The sequence below is a fragment of the Pelodiscus sinensis genome, chromosome 3 (assembly GCF_052426305.1).
Source record: "Pelodiscus sinensis isolate ZL-2025 chromosome 3, ASM5242630v1, whole genome shotgun sequence".
Lineage (NCBI taxonomy): Eukaryota > Metazoa > Chordata > Testudines > Trionychidae > Pelodiscus > Pelodiscus sinensis.
The window spans coordinates 16,179,525-16,201,397 of record NC_143054.1 but is presented as its reverse complement, the minus strand read 5'-3'; the positions used below and the strand labels follow the sequence as shown (position 1 = coordinate 16,201,397).

General features: G+C 39.4%; 1 protein-coding gene across 1 annotated transcript in view; it reads left to right on the top strand.

The window, feature by feature from the left end:
* The window catches only part of GCFC2 (GC-rich sequence DNA-binding factor 2), a 50,970-nt gene extending 29,923 nt beyond the window's left edge, over positions 1-21,047 (top strand). The window contains exons 9-18 of the mRNA XM_014571236.4: positions 1,642-1,723; positions 3,979-4,091; positions 5,612-5,811; positions 9,025-9,175; positions 11,102-11,223; positions 12,682-12,758; positions 13,456-13,522; positions 16,939-17,085; positions 18,682-18,806; positions 19,508-21,047. Of these exons, the coding sequence (XP_014426722.2) occupies positions 1,642-1,723; positions 3,979-4,091; positions 5,612-5,811; positions 9,025-9,175; positions 11,102-11,223; positions 12,682-12,758; positions 13,456-13,522; positions 16,939-17,085; positions 18,682-18,806; positions 19,508-19,634 (1,211 nt within the window). The 3' untranslated portion in view covers positions 19,635-21,047. The remainder of the gene's footprint in view (positions 1-1,641; positions 1,724-3,978; positions 4,092-5,611; positions 5,812-9,024; positions 9,176-11,101; positions 11,224-12,681; positions 12,759-13,455; positions 13,523-16,938; positions 17,086-18,681; positions 18,807-19,507) is intronic.
* Positions 21,048-21,873: the final 826 nt, after the last annotated feature.

The window sequence follows — 21,873 nt, the reverse complement described above, 5'->3', positions numbered from 1 at the left end:
AGGACTGGTTTGGTCCCAGGGGTGCTGGACCTGGGACATTTAAACCTGTATGACATTTAAAAAAAAAATTTCAGCAACTATAGCTTTTGTATTTCTTGAGTAGAAATTGAGGAGTTGGGGGGTGAGAGCACACAGATGGTGACAAGTGAGTAGCCCAAGTATCAAATGTTTCCAGCTTAATCAGGCTATTCTCTACTGGCTTAAGAGGAGATCAGACTAGAAACAATTGGTGGACTCGATCACAGTGAGCACTCAACAGCAACAGAAGGCAGTTTTAGTGTAGGACTAGACTAGTGCTGTTTTTTTTTTTTTTTATAACTAGATCTAGGTTCCAACCCAAATATTCTAACCGTAAGTATTATGAATAATGATTAACGACTAGAATTGGAATAAAATTGTTGCAAAGTTTCAGTTTTGACTGACTGGGAGAAGTCTCTAGCATTCATTGTATACCGGGGTGGGCAAAAGGGTCTCCATGGGCTGGATCCAGCCCATGGAGGCCCCTGCTGCTCCTCCACCCCCAGGCCAATTGGGGCATATGGGACGGGTGGAAGCGCATGAAGTTTCCTTTCCCCTGCCAGGAGCATGCGTCACTTGAAGCACACGGCTCCTGGCAAGGCAGGAGGAAAAACTCTGTGTGCTCTCCCACCCCAGGCCCTGATTGACCAGGGGGTGGGGGAGCAAAGGAAGTCTCTTGCTACCACCAGGGGCATGGGTGCTTATTGGGAAAGGGGGGCAAAGGGACTCCCCTACCCCCAGACCAATCATGGTCTGTGGGTAGGGAAGCACGAAGCATCCTGGCCTTGCCCCTTCTGGGAAAAAATTATTGCCCACCCCTGTTGTTGACAGTGCTGAAGGTATACAGCACATTCAATAAGACACTCATTTTATCTTCAACAGATACTATGCAACAGTGATTCCCAACGTTTCGGGGCTGCTGGGCGCCGTGCGTACGGGGGCGGGGCCAGGCATGTGCTGCACGCCCGGGGCCAGCACCGGCATGTGCCGCGACCCTGGGCAGGGGCCAGCACTGGCATGTGCTGCGACCTCGGGCAGGGGCCGCCCAGGCGCCGCATGCACAGGGCCGGCACCAGCATGTGCTGCGACCCCGGGCAGAGGCCGCGCAGGCCACCGGCACCAGCATGCGCCACAACCCCGGGGCAGAGGCCGCCCAGGCGCTGCATGCACGGGGCCAGCACTGGCATGCGCCGCGACCCCGGGGCAGGGGCCGCCCATGCGTCCGGGGCTGGCACCTGCTGCATGCCCGGGGGTGGGGCCAGCCCAGATTGCTCCGCGGGCGCATGTAAATGGCCCGGCAGGTGCCATGGTGCCCGCAGGCACCGCGTTGAGGACCACTGCTATACAACAATATGCATTATAACTTTATCACTCATACTCTGCCCCCATACTGTGTTACATCTAGGAGCTGGCATATCAGATTGTTATAGTCAGCAAACCTATGTGTAATGATGTTCTGCTTTAACATTTCAGAGGTTACTGATGAAATTTTTTTTCCATGTCATTTCTAAAATAAGAAACTATATAAAGGGAAAATAATAGTATGGACAAAAATATTTTGTATTTAAGAAAATGGAAATAGCAAACCAGTCCGGGTTGTAATGCAACTGTTCCTATTCATAGGAAAGAATGGCAAGTCAAATGATGACTGCTTGGAACATGATGAAAAGACTCAACTACTCCTGGAAGAGTGTGAGTCTCGAAGGTAATTATAAAACATAAATTCATATAACTTTGATCACACATGGTTAGAGTAACTCTTATTTTTCATATAGTGGTGAATGTAAATATGCAGAATTTCTAACCCTGAAACTTTTATTTAATATTTTTCTTGGATTCTGTCTAATTAATTACCAAAAGGAATACTAACTAGTTGGCTTCCCAAATCTTAGAAGCGGGACTATTTGGAATACACTTTTACATGTTACTTCATAATAATCTTCACTCTCAATTTGCTTGGGATCTAAGCATCTATGGTTTTGTTGTCCCCACAGAACCTAATGTACTTTCTTATGAGAGATGGGAAAAGCAGTTATTGAATATCGGTGTTGTGAACTTGTGTAGAAACAAACTTTAGATCATTGTGTTGGGAAACCAAAATGCTGTCAAAAAGCACCATGATATCAGTAGGTTGAAGATAATGGAATTGCACAAACTGAAGATGCTAATAACTAGTTAAGTCATCTTGCCCAATCAGTAGATTTTTCCCCTCAGCTCATGAGAAATTTTCTTGATCTAATGTTAGATCCTAGATCACTATCACTGTAGATGAACTTTACTGTTAAAAAAACAAATTAACAAGTATTTGAAAGCTTTGAAATAAACTTTTTTTTAACCTGAAATAAGATGATGAGTTGGGGCTACCAGTGCACATTGAAGAAGCATTGTCATTAGAATTAAAATATATGAAAATACAAAAAGCAGCTTCATTTTAGGTAAATATGTAGAACAGTTAAGTAGGGATGTAAAATTTCAATTAATTGGCTAATAGAATAGTTGATGCACTTTGCATCGACTATTCGATTAGTCGATAAGGGCACCTCCGACTCTGAAGTGTAGCAACAACCTTACAGCTGTTGCTACACTTCAAAGGTGAAAGCACTGTGAGGAGCATGGGGCCCGTGGCAGCGCCACATGAAGCCTGGGCTCTGCTGCTTTGAAACATCGTGTGCAGCCGTGGGGTCCCCAGCTGGCCCGGGCTGCACCCAGAATTTCAAAGTGGCAGAACCTGGGCTCCACATGGTGCTGGTGCTTTGAAGAACCCCTTCTCTTCCCCCTACATTGCTGCCTTTTTCTGATAGAGGCAGCAAGGGGAGGTGGGAAGCGACTAGTCAACATGTTTGTCGACTAGTTTTTTACATCCCTACAATTAAGTGATAAATGAAAGTATTACATTGATGTGAAAAATTTCATTTAAACAAGTGAGCATTTTCCAGAAAAAGATACATGGGTTCTGGAATCTGAGGCCTGATATAACCCCTTTCTGTGTTGATAGCTACATTGGAACTCAACTACACCTCTGAATTTTTACATGGGCTGAGTCTTGAGTGCCCCAGTTCTAGGTTTTATGGTCTTTGTGACGTATGGTGTCATATCCTATTTTGCACTACAGTTATTAGAAGAAATGCTATACTACAGTCCAGCATAGATACAGCTGAACCTGAAGTTCAGTATTTAAGGAGTGGGGTTGTGGTAGAAGATGTTGGAAAAGCTGGGGGTGAAGTGGGGATAGAAGGCTAAAGGAGGAAGGGTTAGAAGATCCTACTGAGTGCACACATTGCCAGTGGCAAGTGTCCTGATATTAATCCCAATTTCCAAAACCAGTTTGTGCATGCTTTCCACTTTTTAGTTCTGCTTTAACAGTAAAAACAGATATTTTGTAATATTCAGTATTGATTCTGTTTCCTTTTGAATTTTTCCCCTCTTCATTTGTATTGTAAAATAATCCGCCTTCATAAAAAGTGTTCTCTCTTTGGGTGTGTCTAGACTACATGCCTCCTTCGACGGAGGCATGTAGATTAGCCAGATCGGAAGAGGGAAATGAAGCCGCGATTAAAATAATCGCGGCTTCATTTAAATTTAAATGGCTGCCCCGATCTGCCGATCAGCTGTTTGTCGGCAGATCGGGGGAGTCTGGACGCGATGCGCCGACAAAGAAGCCTTTCTTCATCGGCACAGGTAAACCTGGTTTCACGAGGCTTACCTGTGCCGATGAAGAAAGGCTTCTTTGTCGGCGCATCGCGTCCAGACTCCCCCGATCTGCCGACAAACAGCTGATCGGCAGATTGGGGCAGCCATTTAAATTTAAATGAAGCCGCGATTATTTTAATCGCGGCTTCATTTCCCTCTTCCGATCTGGCTAATCTACATGCCTCCGTCGAAGGAGGCATGTAGTCTAGACACACCCTTAGAGACCCTTCAGCATATCTATATCTAATGTGAGTTCATTGCAAAATATAGGACATGCAGAAGGCAAGCAAGAGAGAGTTTTGGAAAATCTGATCACCATGAGGGCATGTCCAGTGATGATGAGGTATCTCCAGCAGAGATGACTGATTTTCAGAAAAACAAAGGTCAGTGACTGCCTTGTAATTGAGCAAAGTTCCTTCATGTCTCTAAGAGAAATATAAGTTGCTTTTGAAAAAGGATGTTGGTGTGTTTTTTTTTTTTTTTTACTACACCTGAATTGAAAACTCTTGAGTCATGCAATTATAGTGAGGAAATACCCTGAAATAATTTTGAATCTTAAGTTAAAAGTTTTGTTTGTTAGTTAGAATATGGTGTGGTACATTGGTTGTGTCGTATGAGTTTGGGATGGCCACGTTGTTTGCATATAGTGAAGCCTATATTTAAATGATAGCCATACAGGTTATCCCAAAAGTGTTCTGACAAAATGTGATGTCAAACTACCATGTATGTTGTGTGCTGCTTATTTTTAAAGAAATGTAGAAACTTTGTTTTCTGTAGTCAAAAAGACTTCTCTAATCACCTTAAGCATAGTAATGCAAGGTTCAGAGGGAGAGGAAAAATATAACTAACAGCACTTCTAAAATAGTTTATTCCAATGGATAATCACAATGTGGTTTCAAAGACTGAAATTTTGCGTCCTAAGGTTAGAAGCAAGTTCTGCACAGAATAACTGTGAATCTATTTCCCCTTTGCTTTTTGGTATAGAGCTTTTCAAGGTACTAATCACTTAAATCTGCTGCTAGTTCAAAACTAAACCTTGTCTGTTCTGAGTTTTGTGCCACATAATTTTTTTTTGAGTGCTGCGGGAGGACCACATCTTTTGGGGAAATTATTGAAAAAATAGAGAAACAGACATTTCTCAGGGACCTGGAATTTATTAGTAGGGCACTAAAGAGATTAAAAACATTAATCGTGCAATTAAAAACAATAATAAAAAAAGCATTTATTTAAATATTTTCAAATGTTTCCTACAAAGGAGGAGGACCAAGTGGACTTATAAGCTCTAACGTTTTACATTTTTTTTTTGAATGCAGTTATGTAACAAAGTCTATATCTTTAAATTGTGCTTTCACAGTAGAGTTTGCACTACAGTACTTGTATGAAGTAGACTGAAAGATACTATTTATTTTTTATGATTTTTTTCAGTGCAAATATTTATAATGCAAAATATTAAGTGAGCACTGTTAGGGATGTAAAATCCCATTTAATTAACTGGGGTAACTGGTGGAGGGGGCCTACTCCAGCCCAGCTGCTTCAAGCCCTGCACAGGGCTAAGATAACCAGTTACCTGTTAACATCCTTAAGCGCTGTACACTTTGTATTCTGTTGTAGTAGAAATCAAAATATTTGAAAATGAAGAAAAACATCCAAAATATCTTTTCAATTGGCATTCTGTTGTTTCAGTGTGGCTAATCATAATGTTTTTAAATTTTTTTGTTAATCATGTGAGTTCACTGGGATTTCTCAACAGCCCTAATTAGAAGTGTCAAAGGTTCATGACAAAAGCAGTTTATCACATGGATACATTGTCCAAGTGTGGTGTCGATGTGTATTCTGTTTTACTTTGTGCATCCATAAATATTTTAGTAATATTTCTCTATATACAAATGTATTTTATCCACAGATCATATTTTACAAGAGAGTAAGAAGATCTGTGAAGATGTGCATGCAGATTTTTGCAACATCAGAAATATCTTGTTGAAATTCCAGCAGTGGAGACAGAAGTTTCCTGATTCTTATTATGATGCTTACATTAGTTTATGCCTACCTAAACTCTTAAACCCATTAATCAGAATTCAGTTAATAGGCTGGAATCCTCTTGAGGTATGTTTACCAATAAATTTTATCACTTATCAATTGGTATGGTGTATTTTCTTATACATATATTTCACTAACATTCCACTTGTGTTGGGGAGCATTTCAGGGTGTTAGTTCTAATCTGTAAAGCCCTGTTATATGGGGCCTCACTACTGTAGGGACCTGCCTTCATCTCTTGGCATCACTTCTAATAGCTGTTACCTATGGAATTACTCCCGAGGAATTTTTGTTCCAAAAAATTAAAAATGATATGCACAATATTTTCAATTTCTGCATAATAACATAATATAATCATACCTGTTTCAATTATTTTTGGTAACTTATTTCAAAATACTTGTTGGAAAGTATGTCTACCAATACAGACAGCTTTGAGGAGCAGTGGGCGCTGTCCGGGATTCTCTGCTCGGTGTCCCCATTTGGTTCCCTTATTTTAAACTTGTGACCCGCACACCTTGATCCTTTCGTCATTATTTGTCCCCCGTAAAAATTAAAAACAAAAACAAAACAATACAGACAACTAAAAAGATTTAAAAAAAAAAGTTGACAAACGAATTCCTTACTAGGCATATTAATACAAATTTTGACTAATAATTAATTGAAGCTACAATACAAAACTGTATTTCCCACACCTCCTGCCACAAGTCTGTACACCCACATTCAGACACCCACTCCTTCTACACTGTGTCCCTGTACTTCCTTCCCATAGCTCTTTGCTCTCCTTCAGCCACTTCTTCCACTTGGAGCAGTGAACCTCCCTTCTCTTGCCCACATGTTCCTGCATTCCCACTTAGTCATCTCCGTTTCCCCTGTAGCTCTTGGCTTCTGTCCCTTCTGTGGCTATGTGCTTCCACTCCCAGGGTATGTGTACAGTGTGGAGTTTTTCCGGGATACCAAAAGGTATCCCGGAAAAACTTTGCCGTGTCCAAGGAATGCGTTTGTTCTTACACTTTTTTTGTGGAAGAGCTAATGCACTCTTTCAGGGAGCCCTGTATACCTCATTCTACGAGGAATAAGGGCTCCTCCAAAAGAGGAGGCTAAATAGCCTCATCTAGATGGAGCCAAATGGCAGAAAAGGGAGTGGAAAAAGCTACAGTGTAGACCTAGCCCCACTCAGCCCTGTCCAAATCCATCACCCCTTACCAGCCCCTCTCTGATCCTCCAGCAGCCCCATGCTGTGTGTCTCCTATAGGCCCTGTCTCTTGACCCTCCTCCAAAAGGTATGGTGAAGAAGACTCTGTACCCTAACTAGCTGGAAGCAACTGCTGTGTTCTAGCACCACAGCGCGCTCTGGTGGGCAAAAAGTAGAATTGCGGCAACTTTTCAGCAGAAACTTTTTTCTGTGGGGGGGAAAAATATTAAAATATATATGGCTCATTAATTATGTATGTATGCAGAAATGCAGAATTCCTCCAGGAGTATTGGAGTGCATCTAATAGCTGTTCAACAGACTTGTACATGGGGACTGGAATCTGAGTGTTTATGGTGAGGGTTTACAACTGTAATTTTCTGTGTCTGTGTGTCTGCCAGAGCATGAGTTAACAGGTTTCAATAAACAGTGCAAATTTTAGGCCAGATGTGGTTTGTGTGAATCATTTTGGTATTTTGTGTGATAGAATAGAGGTAAAGATGTAGAATGGTACTGTAATGCTTTGGCATGTCATGCCCCCAGAAGATGCCTTCCAATGTCTATTTTAAAAATCAGTAAAGATGCATTGTGTTACCCATGTATTTGAAAAGTCTGGCAGGGATTTTCACAAAAGATCTAACTCCTATAGACAGACGTCCTTGAGACCCATTTTGTCCTATCAAACTAAATTGATATTTTATGAGCTCACAGACTTGATTGATAAGGGTAATAGTATTGTTGTAACATACAGACTTCAGTAAAGTATTTGAGTTGGTGCCACGTGACATTTGACTATAAAACAGGAACAGTACAAAACTGAGATTGCACATATAACATTGATATAAAAACTAATGGATCTCAAAATGTAATTGCAAATGGGACATTGTTGTGTGTGAGTGCAGTGCAGTAGGGATCACTTCTTAGCTCTACGCTATTTGACATTTTTATCAGTAATCCAAAAATTAAAAAATGGTCACCAATAAATTTTTCAGATAATGCAAAGATGGAGGAGTGGCAAATAAGAGAATAGGTCACAGACATAAGAGAAAGCTGGATGACTTAAGAAACTGGACACACACACACAATGTGTGTTTTAATATGTCTAGAAGTGAAGTCATACATCTGGGAACAAAGAATGTAGGTCATACTTACAAGATGGGGGACTATATTGTGGGAAACAGACCCCCTGAAAAAGATTTGGGGTCATGGTGAATAATCAGCTGAACGTGAACTTCCAGCACAATGTTGAGGCCAAAAGCGCTAATGCAATACCTAAGTGTATAAAGGGGAATCTTGAGTAGGAGTAGAGTGGTTATTTTACCTCTGTATTTGGCACTGGTGTGACCATTGCTAGAATACCATATCCAGTTCTGGTTTCCACAGTTCATCAAGTTCATTGGTGAACAGGAGAGGGTTCAAGACATGGCTTATAGACAGATGCTTAAGAACCTCAATGTATTTAGCTTAACAAAGAAAAGGTTCAGGGTTGAGTTGATCAGTCTGTAAATAACTGTGGGAAACAAATATTTGATAATGGGCTCTTCAGTCTAGCAGAGGAAGTTACAGCACAATCCAATGGCTAGAAACTGAAGCTAGACAAATTCAGATGAGATCATTTTTAACAGTAATGGCTAACCGCTGGAACAATTTACTAAAGGTAGTAGGATTCTTCAACCATAGCAATTTTAGAATCGAGATGGGATGTTTTCCTAAAAGAGATGCTCTAGGAATTATTTTTGGAAGAGTTCAATGCAGCATGGGATATAGAAAGCCAGAAAGAGATGGTCACAGGCATTGGAATCTACAAAAATTTCGAAGTTTTTAATCTCATTTGCTTCCTAGCCTTCTTGCTTAGTTATTGTACCATCTCATCTGCCTTTGCAGCCAGCATCTTTTTAATATACCTTTTTGGTCTTTCTCAGTTCAGGTAATTCTTCACTATTTTCTTTATAAAGTGAAATCACTTTTGTATTTGCCCTTCTTGTCATGGGAAAGAATTTTCACTGAGAAACCATCGGTGAAAATACTTTGACAAAATGCTTTGTGAGTCTTCCGGGGCCTGCTATCTCTCACTGTTTGTTTTTCTTACCCAGAATTTCATCTCTCTGAATGAGATGCCCTGGTTCAGAGCTATAGAAGAATTTAGTGATGCCAAAGTTATCTCACAACCAAAGAGAAATGATGACCCCGATCAAACAATTTTGCCTACAATCACTGAGAAAATTATTCTTCCTAAAATTACAGGTATATTAAGACGACCTCAATAATGTTAACTATAACTAGAAAATTAAATGTTTAGCTTTCTTGCTTAATTTAACCAGTAATATGTAGCTAATAATAATGGTAAAGCTAGAGTCTTTGTTGCAGCACATAAAATGTTATATAACTCTTTAGGATGAGGCTAAGGGGCGGTAGTGTCAAGCATATTATAAGTATGGAGGTTGTCATTCAAACAGTAGATTTCTTAGAGAAGAGTGGAAAGGAAAAGAGCATTTCCATATAAAAACAAACATCAGGGATTAGCCGTGAACGTCTTTAGATTTTGCCATTGCTTTTGACTGCAGTCGTACAGAAATGTTTGGACGATCTTGTGGCAACACGCTTCATGGAAAGATAGTGTTCCTGGATGAGATGCTGCATGATGATTCAAAATGCTGTAAGGACAGAAAGTGGAAAAAATCAACTGGTTTGACATCGTCATTGGAATGCAGTAGGGGTGCATTTATCACCTCTCCTCTTCTGCATCATGATAGATTAAATGATGTGAAAAGCAACAGCGAAGGGAGATACAGGAATTACATTGAAGTAAAGGAAAACTTCAAGATCTTGACTGTGTAGATTACATGGTTCTGTTGGACACAGATGGTGATGCTCTGAAAACGATCCCCACCAAAGTCCAGTGTGAAGCTGCCAAGTAGGATTAAGAATCAGCTGAAAGAACATAAATGTAATGATCACTGATAGCAATGATAGTACATATGAGATCAGTAGTGAAGATAAAAGCATGGTGAACTAATTTGTCTATATTGGAAGTGCAGTGATTGCTGATGGCCAGCTCTAGAAGGAGGTGGAAGCAAGAATTGGAAGGGCAAGATTGGCAAGTATTTGGAAAAATAAGGAGTTTCAAACAAGAACCAGGTCATACAAAGCTGTTGTAATATCCACAGTTATATGCTTTTGTAACGGCAAATGCTAGAAACAACAACTGGAAACGTAATATATTCTTTGAGAGATACTTGCAAGGAATATTCAGGTCTGCCAATGAGATGAAACTGACCAATGCCAATGTATTACAGAAGAGTGCTCAGCAGACTATAGAGACAATGATTTGAGAAGGCTGATTTGAGTGTGGTGTTTGGATGTCAAAAAACTGTGTTCCTAGATGAGCCCTTGATAGGATACTACCTAATGGAAGACAGGAAAAAGAGGACAACAAATGACTTCTGAGAAAACCCTTAGAAATATGTGGCTGTCAAGGAAACAGACTATAAAAGAGGGTAAAATGTGGCATTAGATCGGGGTGGCCAATCTGTGGCACCTGAGCCACATGCGGGTCTTCAGAAGTGAATATGCGGCTCCTTGCATAGGCATCAAATACAGGGCTGGAGCTACAGGTGCCAGCTTTCTGCTGTGCTGAAGGGTGCTCACTGTTCAACCCCCAGCTCTGACCTAGGTGCTGTCCCCCTCCACTCTTTCCCCCTAGGATCCTGCTACTTCCTACCTTCCCCCCTAAGCCTGTCACACCCATGCTTCCCCCCCTCCAGTGTCTCCCACTGAGAGCTGATCACAGTGGGCGGGAGGAAAGGAGAAGGGGCTTCCAATGGGCGGGATGTGCTGAGAGTGGTGGCGGGGAGATGATCAGGGCTGGTGACATAACTGTTGCTCTTGGGCAATGTGCATTGGTAAATTCTGGCTCCTCAGGTTTAGGTTGGCCACCCCTGCATTGGATAGACAGGTGGAAAGACTGGGTTTGCTTATGTATCACAAGGCATAAGAGCATCTAATGAAACCAATCTATTTATGCTTATTGGAAAGAATGAAGTAACATTATCTTTTGCATGGTGGACAATTATATGCAAATTAAGTTTACTGCCTGTTTAGAATTACATTTTAAAACAAGCAAGTAACCACCCTTGTGCATAATTTCTGAAATGGTGCATGTTTTTTCAGGCTTTGTAGAGCATGTGTGGGATCCTTTGTCGACTTCACAAACAGTCAGCCTAGTTCAACTCTGCAAAAATATATTTGAAGAACTTTCCCTTTCCAAAAATGAATCCAGTAAAGCAAAACAGGTAAAAAGCACTGTGCTGTAAGAGACCAGAAGAAAATGGTATATGTAAAAATAATTGATTATTCTTACTACCCCTTGTTGCGGGCATTCATCATGTAATTCTAATGTAGCTGGGATTTGATTTAACCTTTGCAGGTCACCTGTAATAAGCAAAAATGTAAAGCCAGAATTGTTCTGCTCTCAAATGTGCAAATGCTGTTCCCTTTTAGGAGAGGTATGAATCTTAGGGCAGAAATTTACTTCTGCTACCGGAAAAAATGTGACTACGATTAGGAAGAAGCTAATCATAATTGTAATATTTTTACTGTGTTGTGAAGCTTTTCAAGAACCTAACTTTGCATTTGATTTAAAAAAATACAATGAAAGTTAAACACTTTTAACTGTTTAAAATCTTAAGGATGCTTCAGAGCTCAAATCTTTTTCACTCTGTAGAACTACACTAGAGCTATAGAAACGCTTTTTTTAAAAGCCTGTTAAAATTTCACAAAGTGGCTTCCTTTCTGGAAGGATATTATTTTATTTAAAGAAAAGGATAATTCCACCAGTGAAAAAGATCTCTAATGTTAACTATTTTATAACTGTGTACTCTTTTATAACTGTGTACTCTGAGTTCATGATTCTCTACTTCATTATGCTAGTTTCATTCCTATGGTGCAAAGAATTACACCATCATAAAATTGGTGAATTTAAATAGAAAATCAGATCTTGAATATGAAAACCCATGTGTGTTGCTGTGTACCAGATCACTGCTTTGAGACATAGTAGTTTCTTTTCTGAAAATGTTGATGTCTTGAATAAAGTAAGGAAAAAATAAAACTTAAAAATTACCCACATTTAAATTTAAGTGTAGAAATACTATGAAGCTGTTAGACCTTTTGTGAAAAAAGTAACTCTCTGTGGTATTGCTCATGACACAGTTATGTAAATGTTTTTCAGTTCTTCTATGTGATGAGTTTATTGCTTAATCACCAGTTTCATTTTGTAATTATAAGAACATAAGAATGTCCATATTGGCTCAGACCATCATCCATCTTGCCCAGTATCTTGTCTCTGATAGTGACCAATACCAAAACTTCAGGGTGTGTGTTTGTGTGTGCTGAATAGGGCAATTATGGAATGATGTACCACTGTCTTCTGCTCCTGTTTATAGTCTATGTATAATCATCTTGCTATCATAGTAAAATAACATGAAGCAAATGGAAAATTAAATTATCTTTCAGAACACCACAATGACAAATGGTCAAAGAGTGTGGTACTGTCAGTTAAAATTGTAGCCAGTTGATGGCTATAGCTTAAAAAAAATAAAATAGGGGGCAACTATATTTGTCTATAATAGATATATCATTCATATAAAGGGAAATGCTGTCTTTGAAATTATATTGTACAATATACCAGCTATCATTTAAAAGTTTGTGTGTGGAAGCATTGGTATTTCAGTGGTAATTCAATTTTTTAATAGGTTATGGTAAACTCAGTTGTTTCAAGAATGAAGAAGTCTATAGAGGAAGATGTTTTTATTCCTCTGTATCCTAAAAGGTAAGGCTAATTCTGTAACTACCAGCACTTCATTGGAATTGAGGGGCTAGTTTAATATACAGTCAACATGAATAAGAAACAAATGAAATAGAAAGCTTCCTGAAATAGCTACAATTTCCAGTGTGCACCACGTCATTGAGTCAGGTTGTGGGGCCCTTCCTTATGTTGGTGAGGCACATATCTTCCTCACATTCATGAATTGTTACTGTTTTCCTTAAGTCTTTTCTCAGCAAAGAAAAATACCTAGCTGGTTTTAGAATTTGCTTTAATCCTGTTTGCTTTATTAGATTTATCACCATATTCTGGGTATTTCACAACCTGGAGTTAATGGAAATCCCTCTTATTAGGAGACACAGAGAATTGGAAACTAGGGGAAATGCATTGCAAAAGCTGGTCTAGGAAGTTCGCAGAATATCTGCCCTCCACTGTTTGACTCTGTACAGAGATGTCAGTCTAATATCAGGTGTGGTGAAGTGTTTCCAGTTTCTAATGTTAGTAGACTAGTGATGGGTTCCAAATGTTAAAGTTCTGTTACAGAGCTGAGGCCTGTCTTCTCGTTGTGGAGGCTCGCTTAGATTGAGAATTAAAGTTAACACCCGTCGGTATTCAGAACAGATCAATTGGCTGGATATTTTTTCTAAATAAAAAACATTAATCTGTTGTTTTACCAATTTCCTGTCATCCTTTCCATGACCAGTGCTGTGGAAGACAGACTGTCTCCACAATCAAAGTTCCAAGAAAGACGGTTTTGGTCAGCTGTAAAGGTAAACAAAAATTACCTAATTTATCCCTGAAAAATCATTTGCGCTAAGAGATTTCATGCTTGTGCTTAACCAAGAAATAAGTATTCAGAGAAGTCTGATATCCTGGGCTTTGTATTGGGAAGGATATATGTAGATCTCAATAAGAAATAATAGAAATCATAGAACTGTGGGACTGAAAGGGACTTTCTAGGTTGTCTACTTCAGTTCTCTGCACTGAGACAGGACTAAGTACTATTTCTACACCAGACCATCCTTGAGAGATGTTTGTCTAACTGTTAAGACTCCAGTGACAGAGATTCCACAAGATAACTAGTTTCAGTGCTTAACTATACTTACACTTAGGAAGTTCTTCTTAATGTCAAACATAATCCCACAACTTCTGGTTTTGTCCTGAGTAGTTAAGGAAAGCAATTTACCACCCTTCTCTTTATAACAACCTTTTACATACTTGAAGACTGCTAACATGTCTCCCTTTGGTCTTCAGTTCTCCTGACTAAACAAATCCAATTTTTTATAATTTCTTCATAGGTCATGTTTTTTAGACCTTCTGCCATTTTTGGTCCTCTCTTCTGGACTTTCTCCAGTTTGTCCACATCTTTCCCAAAGTGTGGTGTCCAGAACTGGACACAGTACACTAGTTGAGGCTTCAACAGTGCTGAGGACAGTAGAAGAATTACTTCTCATGTCTTGGCTTCAGGACTCCTGCCAATAAGTCCTAGAATAATGTTTGCTTTTTAGCAGCAATATTTCATTGCTGAGTCATATGGTGTTTGTGAGGGTTATAGTGGATCACATCCTTTTCCTAGGCAGTCATTTCCCATTTTGTATATGTGCAATTGATTATTCCTTCTTAAGTGGAGTACTTTGTATTTGTCTCTATTGAATTTCATTCTATTTATTTGAGACTATTTTTGTCAAGGTCATTTTGAATTCCAGGGCTGGGGAAGATGGGGTAGGGTGCCAGAGGCAGGCTCTGGCCAGACTTGCCAGCCAGCCCCCCAACCTGCCTTCTTGCAGAGCTAAATGCTTGAAGAACTTGAAAAGTTTCTCAGCCTGCCTGCCTGCCCCACACCTGCACAGGCTGTCCAGCCATGTGCTTCTGTGAATAACTGAGCTGGAAGGGAGGGAGCTAGTGCTTCATGGCTGCCTGTTGTTCAAACAGGCAGCTCCCATTGGCCACTTTCTGGTCAGAATCTAGCCAATGGCATTGTGCTGGGGGTGGGAGTTAGGCCTGAAGCATTCCCGCCCCCAGTTTTTAAAGAGAAATGGCCCTGCAGCCACTTTTGTGAGCGGTGTGCAGGACTGTGGGACAAGCAGGGGAGCAGGGGTTCCCCACAGTGTCTGTGGGCCGGATCTGGTGGCTTAATAGGCTGGATCTGTTCCGCAGGCCATATTTTGTCCAGTCCTGATCTAGGCTATATTTCTCTACTTTGTTTATCAGAGCGTCATTTAAGACTATATTAGAGATGTTAACTTGTTAACCAGTAAGCATAATAGCAAACCTGGGGCTTACTGGTGTGCTTACCAATCACCAGCCCTTGTCAGTTAACTCCAATGGGAGGTCGGAGCAGCCTTGGTGGGACCTCATGGCTGTGGCAGGTCATAGGTTAAAACAGTTAACTGGTTAAGTGCTATTGTTTGACTGGTTAACGATTTTTTTTTTTTAGCATCCCTAGACAGTATCAAAAACCTTATTAAATTTGATCTACTGCTTCACTCTATCCACAAGGCTTGTTATCCTGTTAAAAAAGAATATTAGGTTTGTATGACATGGTTTGTCCTTAACAAATCCATGTTGACTGTTTTACTTATCGCCATATTATCTTCTAGGTCCATTATTTTTCCTGGTATTGAAGTTAAGATGGCTGGTCTATAATTTCCTGGATTGTCCTCAATCTCCTTGTTCTAGCTAGGGCAAATATAGTACATTTCCCAGTCCTCTGGGATCTCTCCTGTTCTTCACAAGTTCCCAAAGATGGCTCAGATTTCCTCAGTGCAGTCCTTAAGTATACTGGGATGTATTTTGTCAGGCCCTGCTGAGTTGAAGACCTCTAACTTGTCTGAATACATCTTAACTTGTTCTTTCCCTGTTTTCATCCTCAGATTCTACTCCCTTTACACTGATGTTCACTATCTTAGTTATCTGATCACCACTAATCTTTCTAGGAAAACTGAAACACAAAGGCAAACTGAAATACAGGGGTGGTGGGCAATAATTTTTTGCCGGGGGCCACTTTGGAAATTTTTGAAGTGGCTCTAGGCTGCACAGAAAGCGGTGGGGTATCAAGTAGAAGGGGCGGGGCCAAGATACTCCTGGGCTCCCCACCCCCAGACAATGATTGGTCTGGGGGGTGAAGGAGTGCCTTCCTCTCCCCCCCCACGTTCTCCCTAGGTGCACATGCCCCTGGCATGGGAGGAGACTTCCTGTGCTCCCCTTCCCCTAGACCTATTAGGGCAAAGCCTTCTCTGCTCTTCTCCTGCCCTGCAAGCAGTGTGCAGTGTTTCAAAGCACCATGTGCTCCTGGCAGGGATGGAGAGGAGGTTTCACCTACTCCCCAGGCCCTAATTGGCCTGGGGCGGGGGAGCAGCAGGGCCTCCATGGGCCGGATATGACCCGTGGAGATCCTTTTGCCCACCCCTGCATTAATACATTAGTTTTTGCTGCATTTTTTGCACTTGTCTTTCTTTCCTCATTTAGTAATGGACTTACCCTATCCTTGGTCTTCCTCTTTCTTCTGATGTATTTGTAAAATATTTTTTGGTTACCTTAATTTATGCCCCTACCTAGTGTAATCTCATGTTGCCTTGACCCTTTGAACATGCTTGTGTTTGGGTTTTCTTAATATTAATCTTTTATAGTTTGATCTAGTTTCCACTTTCTGTATGCCTCTTGTTTTAGTTTCAGGAATGTGTGCTGTTCAAGGATAAGTAGTTGTGAAATAATGGTTATAAATGAATGCCCTGCCATTTGAATCTACTTATCCATCCATTTACACACATGTCAGATCTTCCCAATCTCACCCCAGACCTCAGCCAATCATTCTTGCCCTGAATATTTCCTCTCCATCACTTACTTCAAAAGTCCATTTGAGAAGGTGAACAAGATTAGTGACCTTGGGACTGTGCGTCATGTCAGTTTCCAAGTCCTTGCCCTTTGCTGAGTACATGCACTTCTGGAGCTCGATAAATCTAGCGCACATTCTGATGTGAGTGTGCAGTCCAGTGATCTCATGCTCAAACACATCAACCTATTTTCTTAATCTAAAAAGATTGAGTTGAGAGAAATTCTAACTGGGAATTTGGGCCCACATGTGGTCCCATGTAAATGTATAACCAAAGTATTTCTTTATAGTCTTATACTTCAATTTACCTCTTATTACCAAGTGTTCTTATTCTAAGCTTTTCGATAATTTCAGCTGCTTTCTAATATTCTTCTTTGGGATGGAATCATACCAGAAGATACACTACGTGAGTTAGGATTAGGCAAGCTGCTGAATCGTTATCTCCTTCTAATACTCCTTAATGCCACACCTGGGCCAGATAATGTGGAAAAATGCAACAAGGTAAAAATTATATACAGGAAAAGACTTTTATTGAATAAAGTTTTCATGATAAAAAGATCGGTGTCTGAAGATAAAATAAGCAACAGACCATTCAGTGTCTTTTTTTTTTTTTTTTTTTTTTTTTAAGGTTGCTTTCTAAATTCTTGATGACTTTAGAAAGACAGTCAAAATATTCATGCCCAAAATCTGAAAACTGTTGTGATCCAATAAAAAACATTTTTGGATCTTAAGGGTGAAATCGCGGTCCCATTGAAATCAGTGAGAGTTTAGCCATTGATTTTTATAGGAGCCAAGATCTCCTTCCAAGTATCTTTTCCAAAAATCTATCAATTCAAAATAAAATAATACTGTTACTTAAGTATGAGAGCTTTTTTGTGTTTCCCTATAGAACCAGCTATTATTAGTTATGTAACCTATAGCATGCTAGTGATGTTTCAAAGCCCACTGAAGAAATTGAAAGACCTCTGTTGAATTCCTTTGAGTCTGGTTCAGGCCTTCTACTCAGCAAGTTGTATGGTTTCTTGGTGCAATAGATTTATGCTAATGAATAGAGAGATTTGGCCAAACAAAAGTCCATCTGGTTTGTTTTTGGCGTCTGACTCTAAAGCACTATTGAGGGGATAGAAATTGGTGTGTGTGTCCGGTGTGGGGAGGGGAGGGTTGTGTTTTGGTTTTGGGTTTGTTTGTTTTTTGCTTCCAAGTGTTACAAAGCAGGAAGTATAAAATAAACCATCTCCAAAAATATATTAGCAATTAAGGATTTAATCCCTTGGCTCCAGAATAAGTATTTTCATGATGCTGATTGTTAATGAAAGTTTAATAACTGGAGTTGTATATCTCTAGCTACAAAATGATTTCTGAATGAACCTTTTGAAGAAGGCGATGGCTTCTTTGAATTGGGCAGATTCCCATTTCTTGAACAGAAAGTTTAATTCAAGCTTAATGTGCTCTAAAAGTTAGCTGTTTAATTGATATTAAAATAATTAATAATGTATTATGTTGGCTAGATATAATTGCCATGTGTCTAGGCAGTTTTTTAATATATGCCCACAAACAAGTATCAAAAGCAAAATGGAAAGGTTTCTGTTCGGCATTTTCTCAGTCATTTGTTGATGTTCCATACTGAGATACATAAAATGTTTTAGAAGAAACTTCAGCCTATAAATTCTTGAAGTTGTTGAGCCAGGAATAACAATACTCCATTAAAATTAAGGATGTGAATGGGTTACTGGTTAGCAAGTGATACTTACAGGGTACTGGTTAACTGGTACCTGGGAGCAGCTGTCCTGCAGGGATCAGGAGCTGGCCACTCTGTGCACCAGGGGAGGGAGAAGAGGGTGTCAGGAATCGACAATCCCATGCTTGGTGGAAGGAGGGAGCCAGGAACAGGAGCCCGCTTAATTGGTTAACCAGTTAACTGATAACCAAGATTTTACATCCCTAATTTAAATATCTGGCTGTACATATGACAAAACATTTGAATAATTACAACAATGAAGCCAATTATAGGCGAAACAATCGTGAGTTAAAATAGTGTGAATTAATGCATTTAAGGATTGTCTGATCTTTTTTCCAAATTATGTTTTGGCTAAACAGGTAGTTGCATGTCTCCCAGAAAGATGGTTCAGAGAGCTTAAAAATGGATCAACTCTCCCTCAGTTGGCAAACTTTAGCCAACATTTGTTGCAAAGTGCACACATACTGTATAAGACTAACTGCAGGTATTCTACCTTTTTTTCAGAATTATTTCTATATAATGTGTATGTCTGTTTTATTAACTTTTGTATGTCTGTACATTTAAATGGTACACTTTAAAAGGGGCCTTGTAGTGGTATATATTTTGATCTTTTCTCAAATGAGTATGCATTATTGTGAAGTGTGGAAGAATTGTAAATCAAAAGCAAATTTACAAAAGATTTAATGAACACAGAATAATGGGAAAGGATTATGTGTAGCACTTACTGGTAATAGTGTGGCATGTAAAGACCTATATTACATTGTTCTTAACACTGGTCCATCTATTTCTAGAGAATTGGGGAAATAGTCATAATTTTGTTGCTAAAGGAGGCATTATGATATCTGCTGAGATTCTCTGTATCTTGCACACCCTGAGGTGTCTTTATTAGTGTGTGATTTGCTAAGGAATGCAGTTATTAAAATATGGACTATCTAATCAGATTAGTTTAATTTAAAAAACATGTGATCTAATAGAAATTGAAGATACACATTTGTTAGCTGTTCCTGCCTAGCCTTTGGACAGTGTAATTATATGTGGCAATATAACCAATAGCCTAGGATAAATGTCATTAGTTTCCAGTGTAGTTTTTTATCTGGATTTTGAAAAATCAATAGTGTGTGTGTGTGTGTGTGTGTGTGTGTGAGAGATATACTTCAATATAAAACCCTTTTTTAATTTTTTTAGTGATGAAACAAGAGACCTGATTCTTCTGTTGGTGAAAGTCAATGCCTTGCATATTGCAGAGGACTTCATTGAAGAATATAAACTGGAACACCTGAAATCTGTTATCAGAAAAGTAGAATTCCAGTAAAAGGAATAGAATACAAAACTTAAAAATGTGGTAGCCATTTGGGGTTTTCTTTGAAGCAAGATAAAGATCAAGTTAAAATATTGTTAAAGGTTTCACTTGAACAATTCAACTAACAAATTAGGACTGCCTTTTAACTTTATTCTGCCTTGATGAGCCTAGATGTTTTAAGAAACTAAAAGGCCCTGAAAGTAATAGGCTTTCCCCCCTCCATATTTCTTGTGTATCCAAAATTTCCACTGTGATTAGTGAGTATACTTGGTGCAGCAGAAATGCAAATGTGGTCCAATGCATGTTGCACTGGTTGGCATCAAATTAGTTGAAGATGAAATGGTAATTTTAATTTCTGAATGACCTTGCTTTTTCTGGATTTAATTCAAAATAGAGCAGTTTTAGTTCCTGCCACAGGGATGATAATGCTTGATTTCTCTTGTGTGTCACTTTAAAGACTAGTGAAAGGATCTGAAAAATCTGTCTCAGAATCAGTAAACTGTAAGTAAACGGTCGTGTGTAGAATTTCCAGTCTTGAACTGTGAGGGCAGTGTTGTATAATACCCCTCTGTCTCAAGGAGGATACCAGGCCCCTTCTCAGGTGAGATCTCAACGACCATCATGGAGATCTGTAGGAGGGATTTAACTGAATAATAGCAATAGAATAACAGAGACAGCTGGAAGAGAAGGTTAAGGATAGCAGGCACCTATCTGTATTATACCTTGTATGCAAATATAACACTTGTAACATCATAGTGGAAGGATGGCATCCATTGTATACCATATTTTATAATTCAGATGATAATGTAGATTGTATTCAAGTAAATGTGCACGGCCCTAGGCTTACTTCTTGTCTTATTTTTCTTCAAAGTTTCTTTTTTAGGATCATACAGACTTTAATTAGTGGCAGGGAGATGCACGAGTCATTTATTGTAGCAACTTCAGAAATTATTTCAATGTGAATTTTTCACATAGTTTTCAGAAATGAGTGGTGTGTAAGAATCTTGCTGATTCCTATTTTTGCTTCCCCCCCAATGTACATACAGTCCTGTTTATCATACCAGTCTATTTCAAAATAATCTGTCTTGTAGTGAGTTTTGAATGTACATAACAAGTCATTCCACCATAGAATTGAAAAAATTGGTTATAGAAATCTAGAATTCTGATGTACAGTCATTTGTATCTATATTTCCTCAAATGGTATTTAATGTCATATTTGTGGGGGGGTGTTTTTTCCCATAGGAACCAGCCCTTTTTGATTTTTTTTTTTCCTTGTAGACATGCTTTTACATTTTTTAAAAACTGGATATTTATTTTTGTAAAATAAATATCATCTTTAAATGACTTGATACTATTTTTAATCTTGATTTATGTTTAACTCCCATTCAAATGGGGTTACTTTGTAAAATAAAATTGTTAGTCTTGCCTTTAGTTTCACATTTATTTAAACAAGTAATTTCAATTCTGGGTGTTCACTGTATTTGCCATACTAACAGGATTTAAGCAGCATCTCTCTGGAATGTGTAGGATTCTACAAAGCAGTACAGAGGTTGGACCTCCCTGGTCCAGCATCCTTGGGGCCTAATAGGTCCTGAAGGAAGGAGTTGCCAAACCAGGGGAGATCAGTTCTGGCTCCTCTGTTGCCAACCTCTGTGGTCTTTCGGGGTGGGAAGGGGAGTGTGGCTGACCTTGCTACCTGACCCAGTGTCTGCCAGACTGGCTCGTTACCCCCCCAGCGGGCTAGAAAATGTAGAAAACATTCAAAAATATTTAAATCAATTCATTTTTAAATTGCTTGGCAGCCCTTATTTTTACCAGCAGGAACTATGACATTAGGCAGTAACTAAACCATATAAATGTGCTTTCACTGTCTTTGTCCTCCCTGCCTTCCCTCCATATTTGTTGGTGTATTGTCTCAAATTAGATTGAGTTCTTCAGGGAATGAGCAGTATCCACCTGTGTATTTCTACAGCATCCAACACAACAGACACTTGATAATGTCGATGCTGTTGCTCTAGATGTAACATTCCTTCTAAGTTGTCATTGACTTTAGGATCCTGGATTGTGTTCGACATGCTATTTTGGATGATATAAAAGATGGTCTTTGGGGATCAAGAAAGAGTTCATCACATGTGTATGAGTAAGGGGTACTTGCTCATGGTGATAGCCAGGATAAATTCCAATTTGTGTAACTGATAGCTGCATGTTTCACTTTGTTCTGAAGTTTCAAGTGGTCTATGTAATGTGCTTT